Source organism: Garra rufa, chromosome 8, assembly GCF_049309525.1.
Source record: "Garra rufa chromosome 8, GarRuf1.0, whole genome shotgun sequence".
Lineage (NCBI taxonomy): Eukaryota > Metazoa > Chordata > Actinopteri > Cypriniformes > Cyprinidae > Garra > Garra rufa.
Window position 1 is genome coordinate 36596017 of NC_133368.1, and position 12760 is coordinate 36608776.

Consider the following 12760-nt stretch of genomic DNA (forward strand, 5'->3'; position numbering starts at 1 on the left):
AACAGATCATTTTTGTTTGGTTTTATAAGACAATGTAAGTGCTAAACCTCTGTCTAGAGAGATAGTACTGTTATTTTCTACATATTTTGTGTGTAAAATAGCATATTCGTATGTACTACTGCAAAACAAAAGGCTAAAAATAAACTAAATTTGGTAGCAAGTCCATAAATTCATCAACAAAAGACCAAAGACATGTTAGAATATTAAAACACTTGGAAAATGGTTTAATGATGTTTACAACAAAAGAGAACTGTACAGTTACAGTAAAAGATTATCTTTATATATATATATATAAAAAACAAACAAACAAAATACAGCAGACAAATGCATCAAATCTACCATGTATCCTGATTCACATATATTCTACACAATCATTCAGTTCTAAGCTACAGCGATGTAGCCGTTTAGCGTTCAGTCTTGGGTATATGTTCGCTTGATAGCAGGCCAGGAGTGGCGCTAGAGTTCAGGTCTGTAGTGATACTCAGAACCCAACCAATCATCACTATTACAACAGTGAGTTACAGCGTTCTGAAGGGAGATACAGAAGTACACTATACAGTATGTGACAGGGTGAAAAATGGAACACATTCCTTGAGCTTCAGCCTTAGGAAACATGGAAATGAGAGTATAGAGAGGGATTTCTTTTGAAATCAGTGACCTAAGTATTATGTACATAGTCTTTTTTGTTTTGTTTTTTAACTCAACCTTTTTCTCTTTTGTTTTAAAAACAATAAGTTGGGCAGTGAAACTGATATCACATACATTGACACATCCAAAAACATACAAAAATACTATTTCTTTAACCTACAGTAAGACAGTTTTGCAGTTAAATTCCATGCTGTGACAGAAAAGAGCAACAGATCTAACGAACAAGAAAATTAAAAACGACACTTTTTTTTCCCCATAAGCATCTCAGAAAAATACCAAAATATACATCTAAGCTTTGGAATTGCTGAGGTTAGGACTACTGTCAGAGCTGGGTTCTGTTTCTTAATACACACGCTGAAGGGTTTGGGAAGGAAGAGGAACAAAAAGAACAGAGCAATCTTTGGTATCTGCATTTGTAAAACATTTCATATTTGGATATTTTTGCTTTGGGATAGAGCTTATAGTTGCTTTCGACTCTCCGACTCGGCATAAAACTATTAAGATCCATCTGAAAAGGGTCGCGTCACAGACGCCGCCCTTGCAGGATGGAGGACAACGATGCATAGTTGCACAGCTGATCAAACCAATTCAAATCATGATCGTGGAAACAGCAAAGCTAGATAAAAGACAGCGACAGAACAGCAAAACCACGGCACCTAAAAGACGACAATGGAGAGACGTTGCATGTATTCTGTAGACAATCATAGAAACAGTGTTGCCTTGCTGCAGCCACAGAGTGGGACTCCAGAGGACAGTTTATCCTGAGCAGGTTGCAGTGAGCCCAGGACATCCTTCAGCGTGTATTAATAAACATCACCCAGCCCACGAGGGGTTACTTTAAGTCCTTTCCAGAAGCCGGCAGAGCTGTTTTGCTTCCTCTTTCTATCAAAGCCTGCTCACTTGGTCACGAACGACCAATGATCGAAAACCTCAAGGTGATGGTTAAGGCAGGGCACTAGAAGAGAGAGTTTAGTCCATACAATCACTTTGGAATTTGGAATGGTCTTTGGTTACCACTGAGAAGCTGAGGAACAAGTAGGCCACAAACCCAGAAGAACAAACAGCACAAACCCTACAAGGGTTAGGGGTTCATAAACGACGATTGTCAAATCATAAAAAAGCTTTGGTATAAAAATAATAAGGAGCTATAGTGACAACTTAAGTTTGTATTAACAGCAAAATATAAATAAGTGGGATGGGATATGCATGAGCTTGTGCGGCCTTCTGGGTTTCCATCCATCTGGTTCCTCCCTTCAAACTTTAAACAGACATCTGCAGGCTTCTGTTCCGGGACATTATTTTTTCATGTTTTGTAGTAGTTTAAAGCAAGTTTTTTTACTCAGTTTCGAGTTATAAATGAGGTATACAACAGCTCCTTTACTCAGACCAGCTCTCGCTTGGCTCTCTGGTGCATGACCTCTGAAACTATCCTATTTTGTCACTAGACTGAGGGTCTACGGCGGCAAACCCCGCTACAATCGAGAAACTATCCAATCACAAGTCAGAGCATCCACACACGCCAAAATCAAGTGCCAAAAAGGATCCGCAACAACTTCAAATGTAAAAAGCTGTTGCCAGGTTCAACATCCGTGGATAAATCACATCCGAAACATCTCATGAGCACACAGGTTAAAAAGGATATCATTTACAGCCAAGTGATTCCTTATATCCACTTAAAACAAAAAATCAGTTTCCTGTATTTCCTACCAATGAGTGTCACTAAAGTCTCACTTTTAAGATATGTCAGACAGAACCTCTCTACAAGTTTTATCTTTCAAAGTAAATGCACCACTAGCGCCCCCTACATATCAGCTGGAGTTGAGTTATTAGTAAAGCTTTTAACAGGTATCCAACCGGCTTGAATTTTACCTACAAAGTAGGTAGCAACACTTCCAAAATATCACAAAACACAAATAAAACTCACAGCGTTATTTTCATGGTTGATATGCACCATGTGAGTTTTGACATTGGTGCATGCTCGGTTGCATCCTCTTTCACACACGCACACACAAATTCACAACCAAACAAAGTCATCTCTCAACATGTTACAGTTTGCTACAATGTGTCAAACTTTGAAATAATAGTAAGGCATAAATGATAAATGCAAGTTTTTGTCAAACTAAGAAAGCCAGTGACGTTGCTCCCTCATGATATACAAAAAAGGCATAAAGTAATAAAACTCAAATGATTGTTAAAGATTGTTAAAAAGCAACATGGCAAATTAAATTCAGAGAAAGTAAAGCAAAAAAATCTAATCAAGTTAAGAATAGTTTGGTGCTTATGTCAATGAAAGCTGGGGGCTTTCCTTTAGGAGCACCATCACAAGCCCCTCCCATTCAAACAAACCACATTTAAATGTGGGCGGGGCACACAACAGCCACTCCCACATCGCAGGGGCGTGGTTGCAATTTTTGGTCTTGACTTTTTTTTTGGATTTTTTTATTTTTTAGAATAGCTATAATATAAATGAAGTCATTTTTTGTTTTGTTTTTTTCTTTTAGTGAATAAGCATGACAAAACACTACATTCAAACTAGATATTAGTTCAAATATAAAATATGAGCATCTTACATAAGTGAATATATATAGAATTTAGAAAAGAAGTTCTCTAATCTTTGAGTGATTCCTCAGATAAATATATCAGTAACTCCCCACAGTCCCCGGCGACCGCCGGGTTTCGTGACACTAATGCGCAAAACAACACACAAATCTACACGTCCAGAGAGGCTACGTTGAAATTTCCGGACAGAACCAGCGGAATGAGCAGCAACAAGACCCAGCCGCAAAGACAAAGGCTTTTTTTTTTTACTTTGGCAAGTAGGATAACAAAATATTCATTACAAGTTAACCTGGACATACCCTTTAAGTAGTAGTAGTAGTACTTGAAATAGCAGTAGTAGACTTATGTGATATTATTATTATTATTATTATTACAGATTATTCTTTGTAATCTTGTTTTACACGTTGGTCATTTTAAAAACGGACAGCTTTTGTACATTCTGGAGTTGACTACTGGTGTCTTTTGCTTAAAGTGAACCTTCCATGTAAGTGCTGCTGAGGTATTTCAAATCATATTAACAATAAAACACAAATAGCGTCGCTAACAAACAGTCGTAAAATAAACTGACAGACAGAGCCACAGTAACAGATGAAAGCCACAGTTGAGAGTGTTAAAAGCAATGCTACGCATGAAACAGTAATGTAATTCTCCCAGAATGCCTGTCTCTGTCGTACAACAATAAAAAAAGCAAGTCTAGACAATGTACCAATACTAAAAATCCACCTTCTTGTCATATGAAGCCTTTCAGAGCCTTTTGCACTTCCACAGGTTCTTCTGGAGTTGAAATGAACAGTTCGGTGGACTCTATTGCTATTCATTCGACGAAACGCAGCATCGTTGTTGAGTCCAATGAGATGACATCCAAAACAAAGAAGGTAAAAGAATGAAATGAAGGACACAAGACTCCCAAAATCTCAACAGCACTTAAACACAAGGCCCTTAAGATTCTCTTTGGATCGTTAAATGCTTGGATATCGAGAGCTAAAGCAAGTTAGCGCTGCGCTATTTCTTCATAAAGCTGAACGCGATTCGTGGGACAATGCGAGTCAAAAGAACAGGGTTTAAAAGAAGTGTAATAGATGGTAAAGTTTGTCAGTAGTGAGTAGTGAAAGTGTGGTCAGCATTGCACTGGCCCACACAGGCACAGCAGCTAGTGAGAAATCGACTTTGGTTCAAGCTTTACATCATGGCTGCATTACATTGGAAGGGAAAAACAAAACAGACCATCCGGCTAAAACCCTTAATTAAGTTCTCACCCCTTTATAACGGATATTCAAGCCCGCTACTGTCCTCCAGGGTATAGGCTGGAGGGGACAAGGGGCTTTGCGTAATTTCTGGATCTGGCACCTGGAACTACAAAGAAGGGAAAATGTTCAAAAAGCCTGTCAGGTAAGAACACACTTGCATTACTTTCACGTTTACAATTTTCAGTTATCTTAACAGAATGGGAAGACGACTTCCCCAAAAGTTGACCAGAAGAAGGGACAATCCCAAACCTCCAACTGGTCCTATGCTGTAGCATCACGTCCTGCTCTCGCCTCGGATCTATTTGGTTAGTTTCACTGACACTACAAAATTGAGGAGGGACAGCCATCTCAAATAAAAGAAAAAAAAAAAAAAGAAGAGAAAAACTATGTTTTCGTCTTTGGAAAAGATCAAAATATTGCATTATATTTCCTGTGGTCTACCGAGAGCCTTCGCTCATAAATATTTAGGCTTAAACTACGCTACAGTAGCAATATACAGCAACAGGTATAACAAAGATTTTTGGTATATCTTGAAATAGAGGCAATACAAAGACCTCCGAAATAAAGACCTCTTAGTTAAAGCGTGACAGAAGTCCTGCTTAAAACCGAGCAGACTGCAGTTCTCAAATCCAGTTTTTTGGTACAGATACTGTGCACAAGTAGAAAATCAAAGACCCTAAAAAACAAAAACAAACTTGAACATCATCCACCTCATCGACTTTATCTCGCTTGACCTACAACTTCACAATCAGGTGGTGACACCGTAAGTACATCCCATGTTAGGAAGACCTTGAGGAGGTTTACCCTACGTGGTTACACAGTCCTGACACTAACGTAAGAGTTGCAGCTCTCAGTTTCTGAAGCTTCAAAGTAGACTGCTCAGTTACTGTCGCTCACGCTGAACAACTCGTTAAAGCTTTTAGTATTAAGTGAGCCCGTTACTAGGTCAAGAATCAGACCCAGACTAGTCTTTTGCTACTAGGAAATAATATCTGAAAGTGTTTGACTAGAAAGAAAGGCCAGTCGAACGATTCCTTAAAGCAATGAAACCGCATCACAGCCGCTTATTACTCCATTTAAAGCCTTGTAACCACAAGATACTGGACATAAAGCTAACCCATGTTTGACAAAAATAAATCATGTGCATCTAAAAAGGAAAGCAGGATCTCCAGTGAAAAGAGACGAGATCATAAACACAGAACATTTTTCTACAGTGAGGAAGAGGAGGTTACTGTCAGCAGTAAGAAGGTATCATTCAACACAGAGTAAACAAAGTATTTTTTGGTTAAAAGCATTTCAGAAATACCTCTGAAGAAGAGGTTTCGTGTGAAAATGGGAGAAGAGAGCGAGTTCGCTGAAACGAATATGTCTTTGCGTCGCACAGAGACTTGGCACAATGTCCAGGGAGGTTTTTCGCTCTCCTGATGCAAGCTCTGCGGAGACGCCAACATTCGCTTACGGTTGGTTTGGTTGAAGTCAACCCATCGATGAGGTCCAAACATCGCGGATTAAGTTGTAAAAGATATGTGAAAAAGTTAGAACGTACAAACTTAAACATTAAAACAACATTAAATCCTATTTAGTAGGTTTGTTTTTGGTGGTAGCAAGATAAACTTAGAAAGAGGAAAGGGGTCTAGGAGAGGAGAAGAGTGGGTAAAGCTTTCACTGGGCCTTAGAGGCTGTGGTGATGGTGGAGGCGGGCATGTTTGCTGTGGTAACAGCGCTCTGGTGGGCATCGGCGGTGATGTGCAGGTTGAGGGCTCCGGCGGCACCAGCGGCCCCTCCCGCAGACACCAGGCTGACCGGGTTACTGGCGAGCAGCGACAAGTTCTGAGGGTTCAGAAAGAGCGGTGCCGTCACGAGGTTAGGGGTGCTGCCAGCGCTGGTGTTTGCAAACAGAAAGTTCCCGCTCCCGTCCAGAGATGTAATGGGCAGGGTGCCACTAGATGCCAAAGCTAAAGAGAGAATAAAGAACATTTTAAATCTAGGTGTTCAAAACATTAAAACAGAGCACTGGCCTATATAAATCAATCAAATTATTAAAGGAACACTCCGCTTTTTTTGGAAATAGGCTCATTCTCCAACTCCCCCCCGAGTTAATAAGTCGAGTTTTACCGTTTTGAAATCCATTCAGCCGTTCTCCTGTTCTGACGATATCACTTTTAGCATAGCTTAGCATAGATCATTGAATCCTATTAGACCAATAGCATCGCGTTCAAAAATGACCAACGAGTTTCCATATTTGTTCTATTTAAAACTTGACTCTTCTGTAGTTATATTGTGTACTAAGACCGGCGGAAATGTAAAGCTGCCAGTTTCTAGGCTGATAAGATTAGGAACTACACTTCCATTCCGGCGTAATAGTCAAGGAAGTTTGCCGCCTTAATATGGCCGAAGCAGGCGGAGCATTATCAGAAATGAGTTCCCAGCTAGGTTAGCGTTTGCACATGTGCTGCATGATATTACTGCGCCTGCTTCGGGCAAATTAAGGCAGCAAACTTCCTTGACTATTACGCCGGAATGGGAGTGTAGTTCCTAATCTTATCAGCCTAGAAAATCACAGCTTTACATTTTCCGCCGGTCTTAGTACACGATATAACTACAGAAGAGTCAAGTTTTAAATAGGACAAATATCTAAACTCATTGGTCATTTTTGAATGCGATGCTATTGGTCTAATAGGATTCAATGATCTATGCTAAGCTATGCTGAAAGTGATATCGCCAGAACAGGAGAACGGCTGAATGGATTTCAAAACGGTAAAACTCAACTTATTAACTCGGGGGGAGATGGAGAATGAGCCTATTTCCAAAAAAAGTGGAGTGTTCCTTTAAAACAGCGGAACTAGGGGAGCAGTGATATACAAATTTTAAGGGCCAGTTCATACAAAAATCATGTTGTTCCAAACTCGTAAGAACACTAATGAAGATATTTTTGATGAAATCAAAAGCTTTCTGACCCTGCATAGACAGCAATGCAACTACCACACTGAAGGCCCAGAAAGGCAGTAAGGACATCGTTAAAAAAAGTCCATGTGACATCAGTGGTTTAACTCTTGTAAACACACATTGAAGACAGAAACGAAGAAATTGTTGAATAAGGTGATTTTTGTTTTCTTGTTGCACAAAGTATTCTCATAGATTAATAAAATTAAGGTTGAACCACTGATGTCAAATGGACTATTTTAACAATGTCCTTACTACCTTTCTGGGCCTTGAAAGTGTCAGCTGTGTTGCTGTCCATACTGGGTCAGAAAGCTCTCAGATTTAGTCAAAAATATCTTAATTTGTGCTCCAAAGATTTACAAAGGTTTTACAGGTTTGAAACGACATGAAGGTGAGAAATTAATGACAGAATTTTCATTTTTGGCTAAACTATCCCTTCAGGATAACAGTCATCTGACTATACTTCACATACCTAGCCCCTTGCATATTCATTTGATAAATCTTTAAGGTAATTTATGCATTCAGTTACCAACAAAGGTGTAGTACTTTTATACGCTTCTGTTTATTTAAAAAAAAAAAAAATTTTTTTAACAAATTTTAAAATTTTTATTTTTAATTTTATTTTTCTTTGTGTTTGTGCACTCTTTTTATATTAAAAGGACATTATTATTATTATTATTATTATTATTTATAATCTAAATAGTTATTAAAAAACAGTTCCACAAAATTTAATGCACTTAGATGGTCACATGAACTTATAAAGTTAAAATTACAGTGGTGGCCAACACTATTAGAAACCTAACATTTTTACCAGCTAAAAAGTTAAGTCAGTTATTTCTATCTTTTTCTATCACTTGTAATAAATAACAGTTTACATTTCTAAACATTAATTTTGCCATTAATTGTAATAATGCAGTGAGATTTTTGTTTGCACAAGGAGTCTGACAACAGCCAGTGCTCCACACAGAGATCTGATCTCATCATCATCATCATCATCCAGTCTGTCTGGAATGACATGAAGAAACAGAACAAACTGAGACAGACTAAATCCAGAAGAACTGGAAAATGCTGTCAAAAATAATGTCATAAATACATTTTCTTTATCAATTTACTTCTATTAATTAAATTAAATCAACAGGTGTGTGTGACCATCCTTTGCGTTTGAAGCAGATTTTGCCCTAGGTGCACTTGCGCATAATTTTTCAGGTAGCTTTGCAGGTAGGTCTCTTGAAGCATATTGTAGACATTGCCGCAGTTCTTCTGGATTTAGTCTGTCTCAGTTTGTTCTGTTTCTTCATGTCATTCCAGACAGACTGGATGATGATGAGATCGGATCTCTGTGTGGAGCACTGGCTGTTGTCAGACTCCTTGTGCAAACAAATATCTCACTGGATTACTACAATTAATGGCAAAATGAATGTTTGGAAATGTAAACTGATATTTCCTACTGACACAACACAGCAAAAGACAGAAAGTACTGACATAAACCATTTTTTAGCTGGTGAAAATACTAGTGTTCTAATAATTTTGACCACCACTGTAACAAAAAATGCCAGTGTATGCAAATATGTTGTTTACAATATTTGCATTGTATGCAAATAAGTCATTTACAATATTAGAATTGTATGCAAATATGTTGAAAGTTTTTGAGAGTGTAGAGTGACACAAGTGCCACCAAAACACGTTTTAAGACATTCATCTGGCTACTGATTGCAAAATTAATAAGCGCATGCAGAGCCATATTGTAAATTCAAGGGTACTTGCCGCTCCACACACCTTGGATTGTGGCCAAGGTGCTGTTGCTCATCAGTGCTGGACTCAAAGCGCTTCCGAAACCACCGGGTGCCAAACTTAGAAGAGCCCCGCTGCACAGGAAACACCAGGGAAAAGACCAAATAACATTAAACACACAATTTTGTCCAACCACAATTTTGAGGTTCAGGGAACTAAAATGACACTCACCCAGGAGTGAACTGCGAGGACGCCATGAGCCCAGGATTGAGGCCTGCGGCTGCAGCCATGGCGGCGATGCTGGCACTCGTGGGCAGCTGGGCGGCTCCTTGCAGAGCGGCCGAGAGGCTGGGCCCCGCCACCATCACCTGCCCAGTGCCCAAAGTTGACGCCAAGGAGGAAGGTGCCTGACTTACTGCCGTCACTGTCTCCTGAGCTGAAGCCTGCTCTGAGGACGTCTGCGCTGCGGTGGGAGAAGGGCTGAGCGAAGGAGAGGACGCTGCAGTGGTGATCACAGGTGCAGTGGAGATGACTGATGCAGTGTTAGTGGTAGCCGAGCCAATAGTTGTGCCTAGAGGAAAAACAAAAGGGTCTTTTAAAGATCATGAGGTGAACACAGGAAAGTTTTAGGTGTGTTTTAAGCTTTTTTTTGGCTTACCAGTGAAACCGATGCTGGAGACACTAGTGCTGGTGAGAGGCAAAACTGGGTTTACAGTCATCGTAGTCGGTGTGTTACTGGTCACAAGACTTGCTGTACTCGGCACCTGAAACAGGGGGAAGGAGGAAGAGGTTGAGTACTGTTTTAACCAGTTAGATCTGTTGGGTTGAATGAAGGGAGGCAGTTTGCATGTCACGTACCAGAGTTGCGGTGGGAGGGAAGATTGCTTTGATAGGAGTGCTGATGGCGCTGCCACTGCTGGGTGGGTTGATCCTCTTCTCTTTCTGTCTGCGGTTACAGAACCATACTCGGATCACCTCTTTCTCCATGTTGAGCTGGTCCGCGATCATGGTGATCTCCTCAGAGGTAGGTTTTTGGTTCTGCTTGAAAAGGGCAAAGGCACAAGAAACGCCCTTACGGCAAACACAGTCACAAAGACCTACAAGCCTGCAGTCTACGGTTTGAGGAAGAAATAATTCAGCTGGAAAATCTGAAGTTGAGACGATATCAAACATTTAAATGAAGGTCTTTGAACATCCGTAAAGAAGGGTCTGAATGTTGCGTTTCTGTAGTTCTCAATTTAGATTCTCTTAGTTTCATATTACACTGTATTATTTTATTTTTGTTATAATAATAATAATAATAATAATTATAATAACAATAATGTAATAAATTACACTACTATAACAGCACTATTACTACTAATAGCAACAAATAATACAATTTAATATTAAGTGGTATTAACGTACACTACTACTACTACTACTACTACTAATAATAATAATAAAACAATAATATTTTAATAAAAGATTAAAAAAATTAATATAAAACTATGTAAACTGAGTTACAGGAAATTATTAATATTTAAATAATATTATTATATCCTTTATTTAACCAGGAGAAGCCTATAATATAAATAAAAACATGTTAATATAATAAATAAATAAAAATTATTGTATTATGAAAATACTTAGAATTACAATTTAATATTAGTGTAAATATCTTTTTAAATAATACAGTACAACAATAATAAAATGAAATATTAATCTGTGTAAAATTACACAAATATTAATGAGTGGTAATTATAAATAATTTTTGCAATTCAGTGTATTGTATTATTTAAAATAATATTTTCTGTAATGTATATACAATTTTATATTGCTTTTAATTATTTGTATTTTTGTTAATAATAATAATAATAATAATAATAATAATAATAATATAGCATACATTAAAATAATACAATACACTAAATTACAGAAAACATTTTTACTTTTTACTTAAATAATAATAATACGTAATAAAAGTCGGTGTGAACTGAATGAGGAAATTAATATTTTAATAATGTAAATGAAAATGTTAGTATAAAAACAATATCTTATAAAACTTCATAAAAAATAACTACAATTTAATATTAATACTGTAAAGAATAAATTTATTAATATTTAAAAATAATGTACAATAATAATTAAATACAATAAATTAAAATGCAATATATATGTATATATGTACAAATTTGAAAAAATAGTGTAAAAGTAATAAACATTCAAAATAGTAAAATTAATACACTGAAATACAGAAAATATTATTATTAACTAGTAGTAATAATGTAATAAGTACAATACTACTACTAAATAAACAACAATACTAATAATCTGTGTAAACTGAATTAGAGGAAATTAATATTTTAAAAATGTAATTGAAAATGTGAATATTATAAATAAAAATTTATACATTTTATTACAATAATGTATTTATTATAAATCTTTTTATAAAAACTGAATTACAATTTAATAAATGTAAAGAATAAATAAATTTTTAAAATAAATAAAAAAAAAGTGCAATAATAATAAAAATCTGTGTATAGATTACAGAAAATATTAATGAGTGTAAATTATAATAACTTAATGTAAAATAAAAATAATGCAATCAATAGACTGAATTACAGAAAATATTAATTTCATTATTATTAAACACTAATTTAATATTAATTGATAGTCCAATTACATTGGCAGGATTTTGCACCAGTGAAATGTTAATAAAGGCTCATCAAATAAGCTCTACTGTGAGATGTCGCTCACCTCCAGAAAGCTCTTTTCTAAGGCCACTCTGATGTTGGTCTCAATGCTGGTCCTCTTCTTGCGGCGGCGGTTTAGGCCTTCTATGCCCAGCCCAGGCGAGCCAAGAGAGCTGGGACTGGACAGGGCCTGGTCAGACGTTTGGTTCTCTGCACAAACAGCGCGCACAAAAACACAAAAAGGAGTGATATAAGCACCTGTCCAAACAGCACTGCAGATGTGCCTCAGAGCATCAGCTGTACTTAGTAACATTACTTAAAGGAACACTCCATTTTTTTTTGGAAATGGGCTCATTCTCCAACTCCCCCCCGAGTTAATATTTGGGTTTTACCGTTTTGAAATCCATTCAGCCGTTCTCCTGTTCTGGCGATATCACTTTTAGCATAGCTTAGCATAGATCATTGAATGCTATTAGACCAATAGCATCGCGTTCACAAATGACCAACGAGTTTCCATATTTGTTGTATTTAAAACTCGACTCTTCTGTAGTTATATCGTGTACTAAGACCGGTCGAAATGCAAAGTTGCCAGTTTCTAGGCTGATAAGATTAGGAACTACACTCCCATTCCGGCGTAATAGTCAAGGAAGTTTGCCGCCTTAATATGGCCGAAGCAGGCGGAGTATTATCAGAAATGAGTTCCCAGCTAGTTTAGCATTTGCACATGTGCTGCGTGGTATTACTGCTCCTGCTTCAGCCATATTACGGCAGCAAACTTCCTTGACTATTACGCCGGAATGGGAGTGTAGTTCCTAATCCTATCGGCCTAGAAAATTGAAGCTTTGCATTTCCACCGGTCTTAGTACAAGATATAACTACAAAAGAGTCAAGTTTTAAATATGACAAATATGGAAACTCGTTGGTCATTTTTGTACGCGATGCTACTGGTCTAATAGG

General features: G+C 37.4%; 1 protein-coding gene across 1 annotated transcript in view; it reads right to left on the bottom strand.

The window, feature by feature from the left end:
- Positions 1 to 195: 195 nt before the first annotated feature.
- Positions 196 to 12760, bottom strand: part of pou2f1b (POU class 2 homeobox 1b) — a 28207-nt gene continuing 15642 nt past the window's right edge. The window contains exons 10-15 of the mRNA XM_073845490.1: positions 11868 to 12013; positions 9987 to 10166; positions 9787 to 9892; positions 9360 to 9699; positions 9174 to 9262; positions 196 to 6409 (exon numbers count right to left, since the gene is read on the bottom strand). Coding sequence (XP_073701591.1) covers positions 6117 to 6409; positions 9174 to 9262; positions 9360 to 9699; positions 9787 to 9892; positions 9987 to 10166; positions 11868 to 12013 — 1154 coding nt within the window. The 3' untranslated portion in view covers positions 196 to 6116. The remainder of the gene's footprint in view (positions 6410 to 9173; positions 9263 to 9359; positions 9700 to 9786; positions 9893 to 9986; positions 10167 to 11867; positions 12014 to 12760) is intronic.